Source organism: Phalangium opilio, unplaced genomic scaffold (genome assembly GCF_054372755.1).
Source record: "Phalangium opilio isolate 3A_F unplaced genomic scaffold, DU_Popi_V2 ptg000003l_1, whole genome shotgun sequence".
Lineage (NCBI taxonomy): Eukaryota > Metazoa > Arthropoda > Arachnida > Opiliones > Phalangiidae > Phalangium > Phalangium opilio.
The window spans coordinates 13,265,383-13,279,419 of record NW_028324145.1 but is presented as its reverse complement, the minus strand read 5'-3'; the positions used below and the strand labels follow the sequence as shown (position 1 = coordinate 13,279,419).

Here is a 14,037-nt window from a genome sequence, read left to right as displayed (position 1 = left end):
AGTTATGTAATGAAGTTTTTAATTTTAATGTACGTCAGGGAGGTCAAGTAAATTCTTCCATTATTATTTCTAAAAAATTTGAAGAACTTTTCTTCCATTAAAATTATCTAATATTTACATACGTCCCTTTTGAAATTATAAGGAGACTTTCAAAGCCCGAGAGAACAAAGCTCCGCTAGCCGGGTTCATAATTATTGTACGAGTAATTACGTATTCTAGTTTTAATTATCCTTAACGAGGTTAGTTAATTGAATACATTTGGCGCGAAAAACCGCGCCCCAAAAATGCCCTAAAAAACAGCAAGTTTCTTTTTTTTTTTTTAGTTAAAATATTTTCCCAATAACAATTTTTCTCGTGCGTACACCTTATACGTTATAGTACAAACTAGAATTTTGCATAATTTATCCATAAAGTAAATCCTTTAATTTTATGGGTCCATTAACGTTATATATATCTTTAAATAGGTCTAGTGTTAAGGTGTTTGCAGACGGATCTAAATATAAGTATATGGGTTTATATCCTTAGCGACCTTTTAAGGTGTTTTAGTGGCCCGGTCGTATAATGTAATCCTGAAGTATGACCCTCTTAAATGTTAAAGGTATTTAACCCGCCTTGTTTATAGGGTTGTAAGGTCATTAACCCTAATTTGCCTTCTAGACAAACGAAAATAAAACGAACATAACAGTATAGACGCCAATCACTTTTCAGTTTGACTTGTTTTTCTGTTTGAAGAAAATAGATTGGATATATAGCCCTGTTACTAATCTATAGGTTTGTCATTTTGTCAAGGGTATAATAAATAGGAGAGGCAATTGCAGGGAGAGTTGTCATTTTTAGAGAACAATATTTGCCAAAACAAATTAGTATTTGAAAAGTGTTATAATGTAAAAAATATGAAATGAAATTGCATTTTCGTCGCTCAAAGACTAGACTTTACTAACCAAAATGAGACTGTTTAAGACATTAAACATTCTAGGTAGTAAATCAAAAAAGAAGTACAGCAATTACGCAAAACTTGAATAAATAAATAAATATAAACCAACGCTAAAATTCACCGCAATTCAACTCCAAATTTTAAACTTAAAACAATTTAAAATTTCAACTGTTTGGCCCCACCGAGGTGACCAGTTGCTAAGGCTCTGTCCTTAAGGCCAGCGGATACCAAAAATTATTACGTAACGGATAACCCTTAAAACGCAACCAGTTCTTCTTAGTTCGGTTCAGATTCCGTCGACAGAAACGGTAGTTCAGTTACTGTTTATTTAAGAACAAAACACACCCACCCACATTTTATACCAACGTCTATAACATCATGGCAACCTTATAGACGCGCGCATGCTCCGTAAGAAATGGCTAGGAGAAAAAAACAAAACACGGCGCCCATTTCTAAATAAAGGACAGGTGTCACGGACAAATCAAGTGTCAAGTTGATTAGTCGCTAATTACGCACCAGACTGTAACGTCAAAACTGAAGAGAAATAAAAACGTAGGTAGGAAAAACAGACGTCATTTGAAAGTAACGAAGTGGACAGGCGAGAATGAAGTTCGGACAACTGACCAAACTATCGATGTTTCACCGGAATTAAACATCGTGTCGGTTTGGCAGAGAGAAACTTGTTGAAAATAAACTTGTTGAAAATTAGTATCGCAATTAATTTTTAAGGCTTCTTTACGAAAGGATTGGATTAAAGGCGAAACCGCAAGTATTTTATCTCCTACTTGTTGAATTTTACCCTAATTACTTAGCTGAATAAAGAGGCAGTTTTCGACCAGAAAATTATAAAGGAGATACATGGAATCCTTATCATTTATACATGAAACCAGTTCAGAACTAATTCTCTTCAGATGAAACACAATTCACTATAAGGGAGGGTAAGTTTACGACGCTTGAGCTATGTTGACGCCAATAAAGGGTTAAAGCCCCTCCCACATCTCAAAGTATCATAGCAGAAACGGAAGGTGTCGCACCTGTTTTTCTAAGAACAAACAGTGGAAACAAAATAGAATTCGACCAAGAGGACAAAACGTGTACATTAACAGAGCATCGTGTGATTGAAAACCAAATTAAAACTTTGAACCGCTTGAATCACACTTCGTATTATGAAACTAGTCCTTTAGCAATGGGGCCTTTTAGGAGTTGCTGTTATATAGAATTGAAAGAGGCCTTACAGGAGCAGGAGCGAAGAAAAATGAGCGTGAATGCAGCTCCACTCCGCGACTAAAGAGTATATGATTCTCGAGTCTCCGAATGGAGGGAGTTGGAAGATTTTGCTATGATAAATTTTCTCTTTGTATAGCTTTACTGGGAGAAGAGACTATCTAAGATAGTACATACATATATAAAATGACAAAAAGGTTTCAATCTCTAATTTCAAATCCATTTGAGGATAAAGGCATTCTTAGGGGGATTTTCTATAAGAGAAAAAACGAAAGCCCCATACATAGAGTTCGCTAGAAAAGAGTCAGCTATTGATCGGTTTTTCTAATGTTTAATACCGTTTGAGTCCCTCATAAGCTTTCGCGACGCTCAAGGACTATGTCATCCTTTTGATATATTGGTCTATTAGGCCATATAGGGGAAAAAGGGCTACGCGAAAAACCCTTTAAATTGTTATATTGCATCTTTTTTCTGAAAGTTTAGCATTTTCATTGTTAGAAAAATAGCCGTTCTTGGTGACTATCTAGGCATATTTTAAGTATAGGCGGGAAAAAATGCTTAGCTTTTTAAGTCTTAACAAATTTCTAACCTTAACGCGTGTCTGGTAATAATTACTTCATATATCCCCGAATTAATTAACAAGAGAAATGAATAAACCAGGTACAACAAGAAGAAGAATAATAATAAATTTACCTTCATTGATTCAAACACTTACGTTTCTTATGTCTTGGAAGTTTGTGTGTCTGTGCAGGATACACGAACATGGCACCTATAGGCTCATATTGGGAAAGAAAAACTTTACACAATTACATACAGTGTTCACTTTGCAATTCTCATTTGACCAATCCCTTACCTCCTCCACTGCCAACTCGAATTGACGAAGAGAGGGACACTTACGCTGTTCAACCTGTAAATCGCGACAACCTATCCTGACACCAATTTCTGGGGAAAATGCGCTTACTGCGTACAAAGTGTAAAATTGCCCGTTTTTTGTGTTGGAAAAATTGTTCTCCTCGAAAACTTTATGTTAAGTTTAACATAATGAGTTGATATTTGTTAATAGAGTTATATACTTTATTATGGAAAACATTGCGATACCAAAAAGTGTTAATTTTTTTGAAAAATAAGTGCACTCCCCTTTTTTATATCACTTAAAAATATACTTTGTTTTTTTTTGAATGAGTTCGCTGTTGTTGTTTTTTTTTTAAATAATGATGCGTGTGTCCAGTCCAAGTTTAGCTTAACAAATAACTTACTAAAACACTTTTAAGGAACTTATGTATCGGAGATTCTTAACTGAGTTTGCCCAGTTCGGCCTTCTTAAAAATCTCAGTGGCGGTAAAAATGAACGAATCAATAATTCCAGCCACAGTAAATGTTCCTCCAATAATGGCACATATCTGCGTTTCAAAGATTGAACAGTTTCAATCCAACAACCAAGTTGCGTGGTGTAGTTATGTAAATATAGTGCAACAACAATCAGTTCAGTGCAACCAGCATTTTAAATGCAACAATTGGGAGTATTGCTTAGGCCTAAACTACCAAGTGACCGTTGTCTCTAAGACAAAGCATTTAAAAGCCAGAATAAATAATGACCAGTGAATAAAAACCCAAAAAAACAACTAACACCGGTGCTTCAAAAACCCAAAAAAACAACTAACACCGGTGCTTCAAAAACCCAAAAAAACAACTAACACCGGTGCTTCAAAAACCCAAAAAAACAACTAACACCGGTGCTTCAAAAACCCAAAAAAACAACTAACACCGGTGCTTCAAAAACCCAAAAAACAACTAACACCGGTGCTTCAAAAACCCCCAATCAACAACTGACCAGTGTTTTAAAAGCCCAATAAAAGAAACTGACCAGTGTTTCATAAAAAAAAACCCAATCACCAACTGACCCGTGTTTCAAAAACCCCCAATCAACAACTGACCCGTGTTTCAAAAACCCCCAATCAACAACTGACCCGTGTTTCAAAAACCCCCAATCACCAACTGACCAGTGTTTCGAAAACCTAATCACCAACTGACACCAGTGTTTCAAACAAACCAATCACCAATTGACCAGTGTTTCAAAAACCCAATAGACAACAGACACGAGCATTTAAACTGACAGTGTCTTTAAATCTTACAAACCCTTTACCAAGGCAAGGCAAGGCAATAGCAAATGACAAAATTACTAAAGTGCAATTAAACAAAGCGCAAATCAGCAACGTACTGACCCTCGCGTAAGCATTTTCGCCACAGCATTTCAAAATCAAATACAACTTAATTAAAAATTAAACGAAAAAGTTCACTTACCGAAGTTAAAAATACATATAAAGGCTGTCTCTTCTCAACATACTTGACAGTGATAGGCGTCAAATCATATCGAAACCAAATAGCTGGAATAACTCGGCCCGTCATACCTATCGAAACGTATTTCTACAAAGAGAAAATTAAATTAAAACAATCAAAATTAAAATTAAAAAAAATCTTACAAGTACATAGTAGCAAAATTCTTACTTTATACGCATAGGTATACTGGTATGCATTGGTTTTAACACCATTGATATCCTCGTATATAGTTGGCACTAACTTCATTATATAGTCATGCGATTCCACACCTTAAATAAATTAATTAAAACAATTAAATATAACAATAATTTATTAATTTAAACTTAAACAAAAAATGCATTAAAAACTTACCATTAGCTCCTAATCTATCTATATTTCTTAAAGGATTATAAGATCCTGGTCTGCCCTCCGCCTTCAAATAATTAAATCATAACATAATTTAATTTAATTACAATTAAAAAATATATAATTAACAAATTTTATTTATTTACCATTCCTTCTCCTATGCTAACTTCATGAATTAAGTGCGCCATATCAATATTATCAGGTTGGCGTGAAGCGGAATGTGTTGAAATATGAAAATTACCGGGAACCTACAGTAGTACAGTTTAATTAAAATAATTAATTTTAAACCTTATTAAACAAAAACGCCTCCAGGTGTCGCGAAAAGCCCAGATTCCCCCTTAGAGAAAGTGAGAGAGGAATCGAATTTTCCATAGCCTCGCGCATCGCATCTAGATGTCCTTGGTTGTCAAGGCGCTCTCACCTTGTTCACGAGAAACCTTCCTTGGAAGAGACAACCTTTCCCATCATCCAGAGGAGTTTTCTCCGTGTTCTCCACGAAGCCAACTTCATGTCGTCCCATGTCATCTTGGATATCCAACCCAACAACTACACATTGGAAATATAATAAACTTCCAATCTTTTTTCTTCAATAAGCCAATCTTAACCCAACACTTACAGTCACAATTTAATCTTGGTAATGATATATTAATCCGTACAGTAATCCTTTCTTGAGACGACTCTGGATTATCAACGAATAATTCACTATGTCTGTAAAATAATTAAAAAAACCCCTCTAACTTTAATTGAATTGAAAACAGGGCGTGGTTTCGATAGTATTTTGAATGAATATGTCCGTCCAACCAAGAGGAACCAAACGTAGGAGTGAAAGAAGTAGTTCACGGAGTTGTTGGACAACTATCGGGTTGCTGTGACCTTAAGGGTTCATTTACGTAAAGAAGGGGGGTTTAAAAGTGTCCCATCCCTCGTAAAGGGGACAATTTCTTTCTTTACAGTGGGCCGCGTGTCGTTCTCAAAGCTATCGATTTACGAGAGATGCTGGTTCATTGGCGGCACTTCCGATGGCTGGAAGAGAAGTGTGGGTGGTGGTGGTAGTAGTGGAAATGGGAGGGAGAGAGAGAGAGGGAACTCTGCCTACCGATCAATATTAGTAACTTTGCTAGAACACTAAAGGATTTTCATTCCCCCTACTCTACTCCCCCGTTTCTAGCGCTCGTTCCACAATGAAAGGGTCACGGGGTCACCGATATAAAGTTAGATTCATTCATTCATCCATCCATCCCCGGACGCTATGTCCCAAGCTCAATATCACAAAACGTTTTGGGAAATGCCGATATCGTTTTTGAGGGGAACGGATTTTGACACCGTCTTCCTTCCTTCATCTTCCTTTCTTTCTTTTTCTTATTGGGCATCTTTATATTTCTTGTCAAAACTTGTGGTTTTTTATTTAAAGAGATAGGCCTACCAATATGAATTTCTTAGATATATGCGAAACCAATTAAGAATTTTCCAGAAAACGAAAATCCAAATTGTTTTAGCTAGATAATTATATTTTTAGAAGTATTAACAAATATTGTGAAATATTTATGAAGAAAAGATATCAAAATAATTTTCCATAAACACTTCTGTAAAAATTATTTCGAAATAAATACAATTATCTTCTCAACAATGTTTACAAATATATTCAAATGAAAGAAATATTTCTTTTTTCTTTTTCTATGGAACAATTATTGATCTGGGTCAGAGTAATTAAACAAAATAATTCATTAACGTCCTCTCCATTAGTCCATAGGGCTTATTTATAATATAAACACGACACCTTTTAACACTGGTTCTATGAAAAACACAGGAAAGCCCTTTTGAGTATGTTATAGCCCATTTCAACAATAATAAACCCTTAGGATTACACCAATCAGAGGTAGAGTAATAACGCAAAAAGTTAATCAATTTCACCACAAAACTTAAATAATAATAAAAAACCATAGAAATAGAGCTTTTTAGATTAAAAACCCAATCACTTTACTATATATTTTCCACCACCCACTCAAGGCATAAAAAAGAAGAATAAAATGAATAGAATGCTTCTTAGGCCTTATAAAGGAGTATCCCAGAATAAACAATGGCGGCGAAACTCGAAAGAGAGAGAGAGAGAGAGAGAACTTTTATAAAAAAAAAAGAATCGATAAATTGAGGCGGAATTTGGTGCGATATTACGTGCGACACACCTTTCATCTTCTCTAACATCTTCTCCGCTCCACGTCGTTCTCTTCCTACTTCCCAGTTCCCACCAACACGAAAGTTTCCCCATTCATAAAATGGATCGTGTTAGGCGGGAAAACCCAACTACTACTACATTGAACCCCTTTTTACAACGTACGATTACATTGTCCTTTTTCTCTCTTTACTACGACGAAGCCCATCACGGTGTGTAATTTACGACAAGAAAAATAATAAAAAGAGAAACTAAAGACTGAAAGAGAGATAGTGAGAGAGAGATTCCGAGTCTATCCGTCGGTCCGTGTGGGAAGAAGAGGACAATGTACTTACTTATTTAACCAAGGACGTAATAATGCTTAAATTGAATTAAAGTGGCCCAGCCCAGTTACTTATTTTTTATATTAGAGTTCATGAATTAATATTTATGGCTCTCCATTAAGTACAAATGGATGGTGTTACAGAATAGGTGGTCACTTCTGTTTTAAGGTAACATGATCACCGTTTCTCATTTTTTTAGTAAAAGAAGGAGATATTCATTGAGAAAAGTGATAGAAGAAGAGGGGGGGGGGGTATAACGAAACCTTACGTCGTAAAAACGAAAAAAAAAAAGACCAAAAATAGCCAAGCCAAAGCGATTCCTATCTGTTCTAGAAGAACTTCTTCTTCCTAGAGTTCAAAAGTCATCGAGTCGAGAAAATTGTCGTGAAGAGAAAGAGGTTGCTTGTTCGATAGCTATCTTAACTTCTCCCTCTTTCTCTCAGCCTTTTTCTACGTAATGTTTTCTAATATTGTTAAAAAAGGACAGTCATACTATTTCGTGGTCCATGGATTTTTACCATTTTTTGGGGTCGCGACCCTGATCTCCTATCTAGTTTTCTTTTTCCGTATTGTAAAAGAGCGGGGGAGACATTATTAACGAAAAAACCAAAAGAAACATTCCCAAAATTCCTACAATTCGTCGACAAAACGCTTTTAGGTTTAACTTAACGTGGTGTTTTTTTTTGGGGGAAGTTTCTAGGTTTGTAAATGGCCAGAAATAGAAACAAAGACTACGATTTTGAAAGAGACTACAGACTTTTCCAATCTTAGAGGGGGCCAAAACTGTTAGATTTTCTGTATGAATTTTGGTCCTCGGTTAACTTAGGTTAGGTTAACCAAACAAAGAGGCCAGTCCCTTGGGAGTACACCTTTGACTTAATTAAGTATTATTAATTAAAAGCTAACAGTGAATAAAACTAATAAACCTTATCGTCTTAATCATTTTATCTTATCTGAGCATTAAAAACCATTCTTAATATTAAATAAAACGAAGTAGAAAATAAGTATTTTGAAACTTTGACATCGAGAAATCAATGATATAAAATAGTTATTTAGATACACAAATGTCAAATTTCAACCTATCCATGACATGTCTTGAAAACTATACCTAAAATTACATCATGTTTTATCTCACACGTGTCGCGGCGTTAAATACTATACTATATCCAGCTCGAAAATATCACTAACGTGTAAGACTATAAGAAAACCCGTTAACCCCCCGCTGGCATAAAGATGGGAGTAAAAATATTTTAAGAGAGAGAGAACGCGAGACCGGAAGGATGCTGTTGAGAATCCGCATCCTGTTTCTCTCTCCATCACCCCCGCATGCACAAACGCGAATACAGAAAACATATAACATCCCATGCAGCATCCCTTCTCTCACTCATCTTGAGCATCCTTGAGATATCTCCTGTATACCACCGTAGTATATCGTACCTTTTTATAGACTAACAGAAAACGGTACAAATCCATTAAAAGATGACTCAAATGTTAAAAACATACATTTAAATCATAGAAACTACGCAAAAACTTTCATCATAACGTTGTTGAGAAGGGGGGGGAGGGGATAAATCTTAGTTGAAACTCCTGGACCAATCAGAGTGTGTTTATAAATTTCACGTGCTAAAGGAGAAAAGGCGCGAGATTGAAAGCGCGCGCGAAATATATAAACATACTTTGATTGGTGGCAGAAATTTAAAATAAAGAAAAGAAATGTGCAAATATCAATAAATTTCTTAATAAACAGACAGTCAAAGCAAAGGATTAAAAAATTAATTAACGCATCGCATCTTCAATATTAATTACGTCTGCTCTTTGTACTGAAATTAATTTAAAAATTACCGGTATGCAAAAATATCAACGGTAAAAAAAGGGGAATTTAGATTTAACGGTTTCCTATATCCTTTTAAAATAATCTTTCGATTTTGGCCTCTAATGTAAATACTCAAAAAAAAGATAGGCGAGGAAGTTTATAAAGAGGGGGTTCCCGGAAGAAGATCCTGCAAAATCATTCTATAATTCGCTTTTTCCGGTCACGTGTTATTTGAATAACGTTTATAATCTATGTATATATGTATGTATGTATATAACGGGAAGGAACCCCAAAAAAAGGGCGCTAAATTGGGTGCGCGGATGTGATAATTCGTTACATTTCGTCCGGTGAAATGAATGAATGACAAAATAATAATAATAAAAAATATTATAAAAAAACCGCCGTCGGGTTTTATAGGATATTATGCTTATTAAAAATAACCCACGCTCTTGAAATTCGTTGCATAATCATAAAAATTAGGGGTTTAAGTAATTTAATTTCATGAAAAATAATAAAAGGCACGGATTACTCGCTTCCCATTTAAGTGCAAATTAACTTAATTCAAAATAAAAATAGTCGAGCAAAATAAAACTAATGGATGTAAGTCTTTCATTTTCAAACACCCCTTTCGCAATATCAATTACCGTATTTATTTTAATGTTAGCTCTGATTGAAACGTTATATCACTCAAAGCGTACTTCCTTTTAACTAACAGCGTAAGTACACGATTCCTGTCAGAAACTTCAACGCTAATACGGATAGTAACAGAGAGCTAAGCCCTTGACCTACAAATCATTTCGGAATCTTAAATACCGTTCGTTACCGGAAACGTTTTATCCATCCGGAAGTAAGGAGTAAATTTTTCTAATACACTTAATAAAATACGCCAAGCTCCATTCGATTCAATTCGACACGTGCACTATGACCTCCTGCCCGCCTCTTCCTGGAACACCCCCAAACTCGTAGATTTTGACATAAGATAAAACGAATACGAAACGTACTACTAAAGATGGATGGATGAAACGTTTTCTTTTTAAAAAAGAAATAAAAATCTCTTTCATCATTTTACCTATATACCGGAAAACGGGATCTTAATATAGCTCAACAACGTTTGATAGCAGTAGTATATTTTGAGGGGTTTTATCCCAAGTGCTAGGAGAGAGCGTATCTGCACGTGTGTGGGCAAAGTTTCATCATAGAAAACTCATTCTAAGTGATTTTCTTAAAACCATACCATTCTTGCTTAGAAATTTTCAAAAAATCATTTTTAAAGTCGGGGTAAGACTTTAAGAGTCCGGTCGATGTTTGGCCACCTTTTTTCTTACAAAGAAACACACGGACAACAATGACGTTACATAGGGCTTTAACGTTATTAGTCCATAGTTTTCAGACTAGGAGAAATTATACCATTTACACCAAAAGGTCGGACAAAGTTCAGTACCAAGTAGCTTCGCCTCCTGGTGTAAATGGTATCAATACGCTTAGTCTGCAAACTATGTATTGTGGACTAGTAACGTTGAACCCCTATCTAACGCCCTTTGGTGGTTCACATACCACCGGATGTACCGTTTCAACCCCTTTATCAAGCAAAAGATACTGAAACCCACTGAAAAGTGAGACCTATTTCATAATGTTGATTGATTTTTACATAGGTCGTAGTAAATAAAATAAGTTTTTATATATTTCACCAAAGGTGTCAAGTAAAACTAAAGACAAAGGTATACTTTGATGTACACATAGGATTTTTCCCAACTGTCGACAAGGAGAAAACCGTAAAACACGAAAAGGAAAATTTTTAATAAGAGTTGGAAAATATTGTTTATGAAACGATATGGCATATAAATATATATATATATTTCCAAACCAGATGTTTGTGACACGGAGATTATAATTTGTAGGCGGCATATCAAGGAGAAAGGAGATAGGTATCGGAAAAAAAAGGCTTAAAAAGGACTGCATGCACACCCAAGGCCAACCATACTATAAAACCATCTACATAATTTTACGTCAGAAAATTGAGTTGGTGTTAATACGCGTACGTACGACCGGCCTACTTTCGGACCATCGATTTTTCGTGGCCTTCGCCAATTTTAACAAGTACGAGACTATCTATACATTATTATAGAGAACTTCAGACCTAATTTTAAATATATTACAGGCAGGTTTCTATACTAATTTTAAATACAGGGTGTCTAGGATCACCCAAGTACAGTGGAATGGTTCTATGGTAAAATCCATTTTGGGTCGAAAATATAACTCTATATAACAGACAAAATTTATGATTGAAGTGTTTTAGGTATGACCCCTTGATTAATTTTAATTTTAACTTTGCCTTATAGAGTAATGGCAGCCCTGTACATTCGACTGTATTAATCTATTAATGGAAATAACATGGGGTGCCATTAGTCTATAGTTTCTCGTTTAAATTTAAGGGGTCATCCATAAAACATTCCAATCATGACTTGGGTCACATTTTCGTCTCAAAATTGATTTCCCACTGCACTTCGGTCATACCACCACTCTCCCTTTTTGTTACACACCCTGTACACTAGCGGGATTATATACAACGGAGCTTATCTTAGAACGCTATTCTCGCCCCCCTCCCCCCTGTTGGCAGACTTCACTGAACGTTACTTTGTCGTGGTGGGAAACCTTACTAACAGGGGTGGTTTTACTAAGATCTATTTCTAGGGTAAGTGCTAGGCGATCTACTAGGCGATGGCGTCGCCACCGTAGCACTTAGCCCCTATGGGTTCTCCTTTGATGTCTTTAATGTAGGACCGCGAATTCATTAGATGTATTAGAAGATTCGATATATAGGGATTATAAAAAAAGGGGTACTTACACGTCGGTGTAGATGAAAGCTAGTAGTTCGGATACAAATAAGAGAAAGATGAATAAACAACAGCAAACTGAAACAATGGCCCCCGTTAAAGTTGGTTGAGTTAGGTCCTTTGGGATTTTGCGATAGATATCTAATCTGGAAATATAATTGGTTGAAGTGTTAACTAAATTTTAATTTATTTATTCTCCCCCAAAATAATGGTTATCTCTGAATTATTGAAAATGCCGAAATTATCTTTCAAAAACGTATGCAAGATATTTTTTTTCTAATTTCGTGGCGGTTTCACTTTTCCAGAAAAAAGTTATCAATATTATTTACCGCGCTGTTTATTTTATAAAAACGTTTCAAATTATTCAAAACGTCAATTTCATTTCAAAAAAAAAAAAAAATGTCATTTGAATAGAGTAATTTCTTTCCCATATACGGCAACGTCATAACCCTCTATCTCATACCTTAGTTATATCCCCCCTCCCCTTCCCTTCCGGAGGCAAATAGTATTCTCTAGTACAAAGTTGCCCCTAACGTAGGGGATACACAGTTCACTCCCCCTCTCAACCGAAATTACTCTATACTCAATTCGTTAAAAACGTCAAATTTCAAATATATTATTGCAAAATATTCAAACATAAACCGTCAAGTTTCCCATATTACTCATTTTGTAAGGTTTTTTCTAACAAAAATATTCTCTCCTTTCAAAAATTTCAAACCCTGATAATTCATTAACTAAGATGACAAATATTTAAATTTTACTTTCAAACTATAAATAATTATAACATATCCTATTTCGTCACAAGATGTAATAACAAAAATACCCCTTCTCTTCTTACATTCAAATTCAAAATATTATAATTTCTAGGATACGGTTAAAGACGTGAATGAAAAACAACAACAAAAAACCGTGAGAAAGTTTTTGCCCCAAGAGAGTGGACAAGGCTTATTGCATGGCTACTCTTACACCCCAAAGTAACCAAGCGAAATTTTTCAAAGGAGGTCCTATCTTAACGCGATACAAAAATTTTGGGTGACTCGATTGGTCAAAGAAGTGGGTGCATCTTCTTAAGTTAAAAGTAACGACTTAATGTCGAAACTAAAGTAAAGGTCGAGAGACCTTGATAGCAACTTTGCTCCTTGGTTCGTACTTCCGCGCCGCGGCCCAAGAACAAAACCAACCGTGAAAGAAAGAATTCACGCTTGACAAATACTGTGGGAACCCTATCTTCAACTTTATTTATTTTATCAATAAAAAGTAAAATTAACCTAAATAAGTCGTATCGAAAATGATAACGATTTGAAGATCTACTTCATTCTGTCTATTAAAAACTATTTGGATTTTGAAGTGTGTGGTTTATTTTACGAAGTTTCAATGTAAGTAGGCAATATTGAGATTGTATTTGAATCTAAACTACATAAAATTGTTGATAACGAGCGATTAAACTTCATTCCATTCTCAAGCAAAAGATAATTATCTAAATGAATTAGATTTAATTTAATTTAAGACAGGGGTATTGTCCTTAATTGGCAATGTGTTTTGCTTCATTTGGAGGTACGCGTAAATGTTAAAATATATGTTATAATTGCTTTAGCATATGGCCACATGGCATTCTCATTTTCATCTTTGAGTTTTAATAGTAACACGTAGCCTAAGGGAATCGTTTGAACCGTGGGAAGCGTAAGGCCTGGTTAAACATTAGTTTTAACTACGTTAGGCTTAGTTACAAACCCGTAATTACTCGTATAAAAGACATTCGCGTAATTTATAGCAGCAAAATGATATTTACCTTCTGACGTCGAATGCCATCGTGTATTTAGCGTGCTTAAATTTATAAATTAGTCTTGTTTATAACTTGAAATTTAAACAAAACGGGGGAGCACTAACTATTCGCAAACACGGTGTCAGACCTAGGCTTAGGAACGCCATAAGTCACAACGCTGACGTGCGCTTACGCCGGCTTCTCATTGGCGATGGGTGCGATAGATGGCGCTTCATACGCAAAAATTCCCGCCAATCAAGATCTTATCCCGCGTAAATTTAAAAACATTGAGCCT

The 14,037-nt window shown here is 35.3% G+C and overlaps 1 protein-coding gene across 4 annotated transcripts in view; it reads right to left on the bottom strand.

Annotated features, from left to right (window-relative positions):
- Window positions 1-3,210: 3,210 nt before the first annotated feature.
- LOC149717950 (endoplasmic reticulum-Golgi intermediate compartment protein 1-like) overlaps window positions 3,211-14,037 on the bottom strand; it is a 96,471-nt gene continuing 85,644 nt past the window's right edge. For 3 of the 4 annotated variants that reach the window (XM_089841758.1, XM_089841760.1, XM_089841759.1), the window contains 8 exons: window positions 11,992-12,126; window positions 5,457-5,548; window positions 5,262-5,386; window positions 4,987-5,088; window positions 4,847-4,907; window positions 4,664-4,764; window positions 4,460-4,582; window positions 3,211-3,558 (listed from right to left, as the gene is read on the bottom strand). In XM_089841758.1, coding sequence (XP_089697884.1) covers window positions 3,451-3,558; window positions 4,460-4,582; window positions 4,664-4,764; window positions 4,847-4,907; window positions 4,987-5,088; window positions 5,262-5,386; window positions 5,457-5,548; window positions 11,992-12,126 — 847 coding nt within the window. In that variant the 3' untranslated portion in view covers window positions 3,211-3,450. Of the gene's footprint in view, window positions 3,559-4,459; window positions 4,583-4,663; window positions 4,765-4,846; window positions 4,908-4,986; window positions 5,089-5,261; window positions 5,387-5,456; window positions 5,549-11,991; window positions 12,127-13,769; window positions 13,930-14,037 lie in introns of those variants that run through there. The other variant, XM_089841762.1, reaches the window with a different exon arrangement.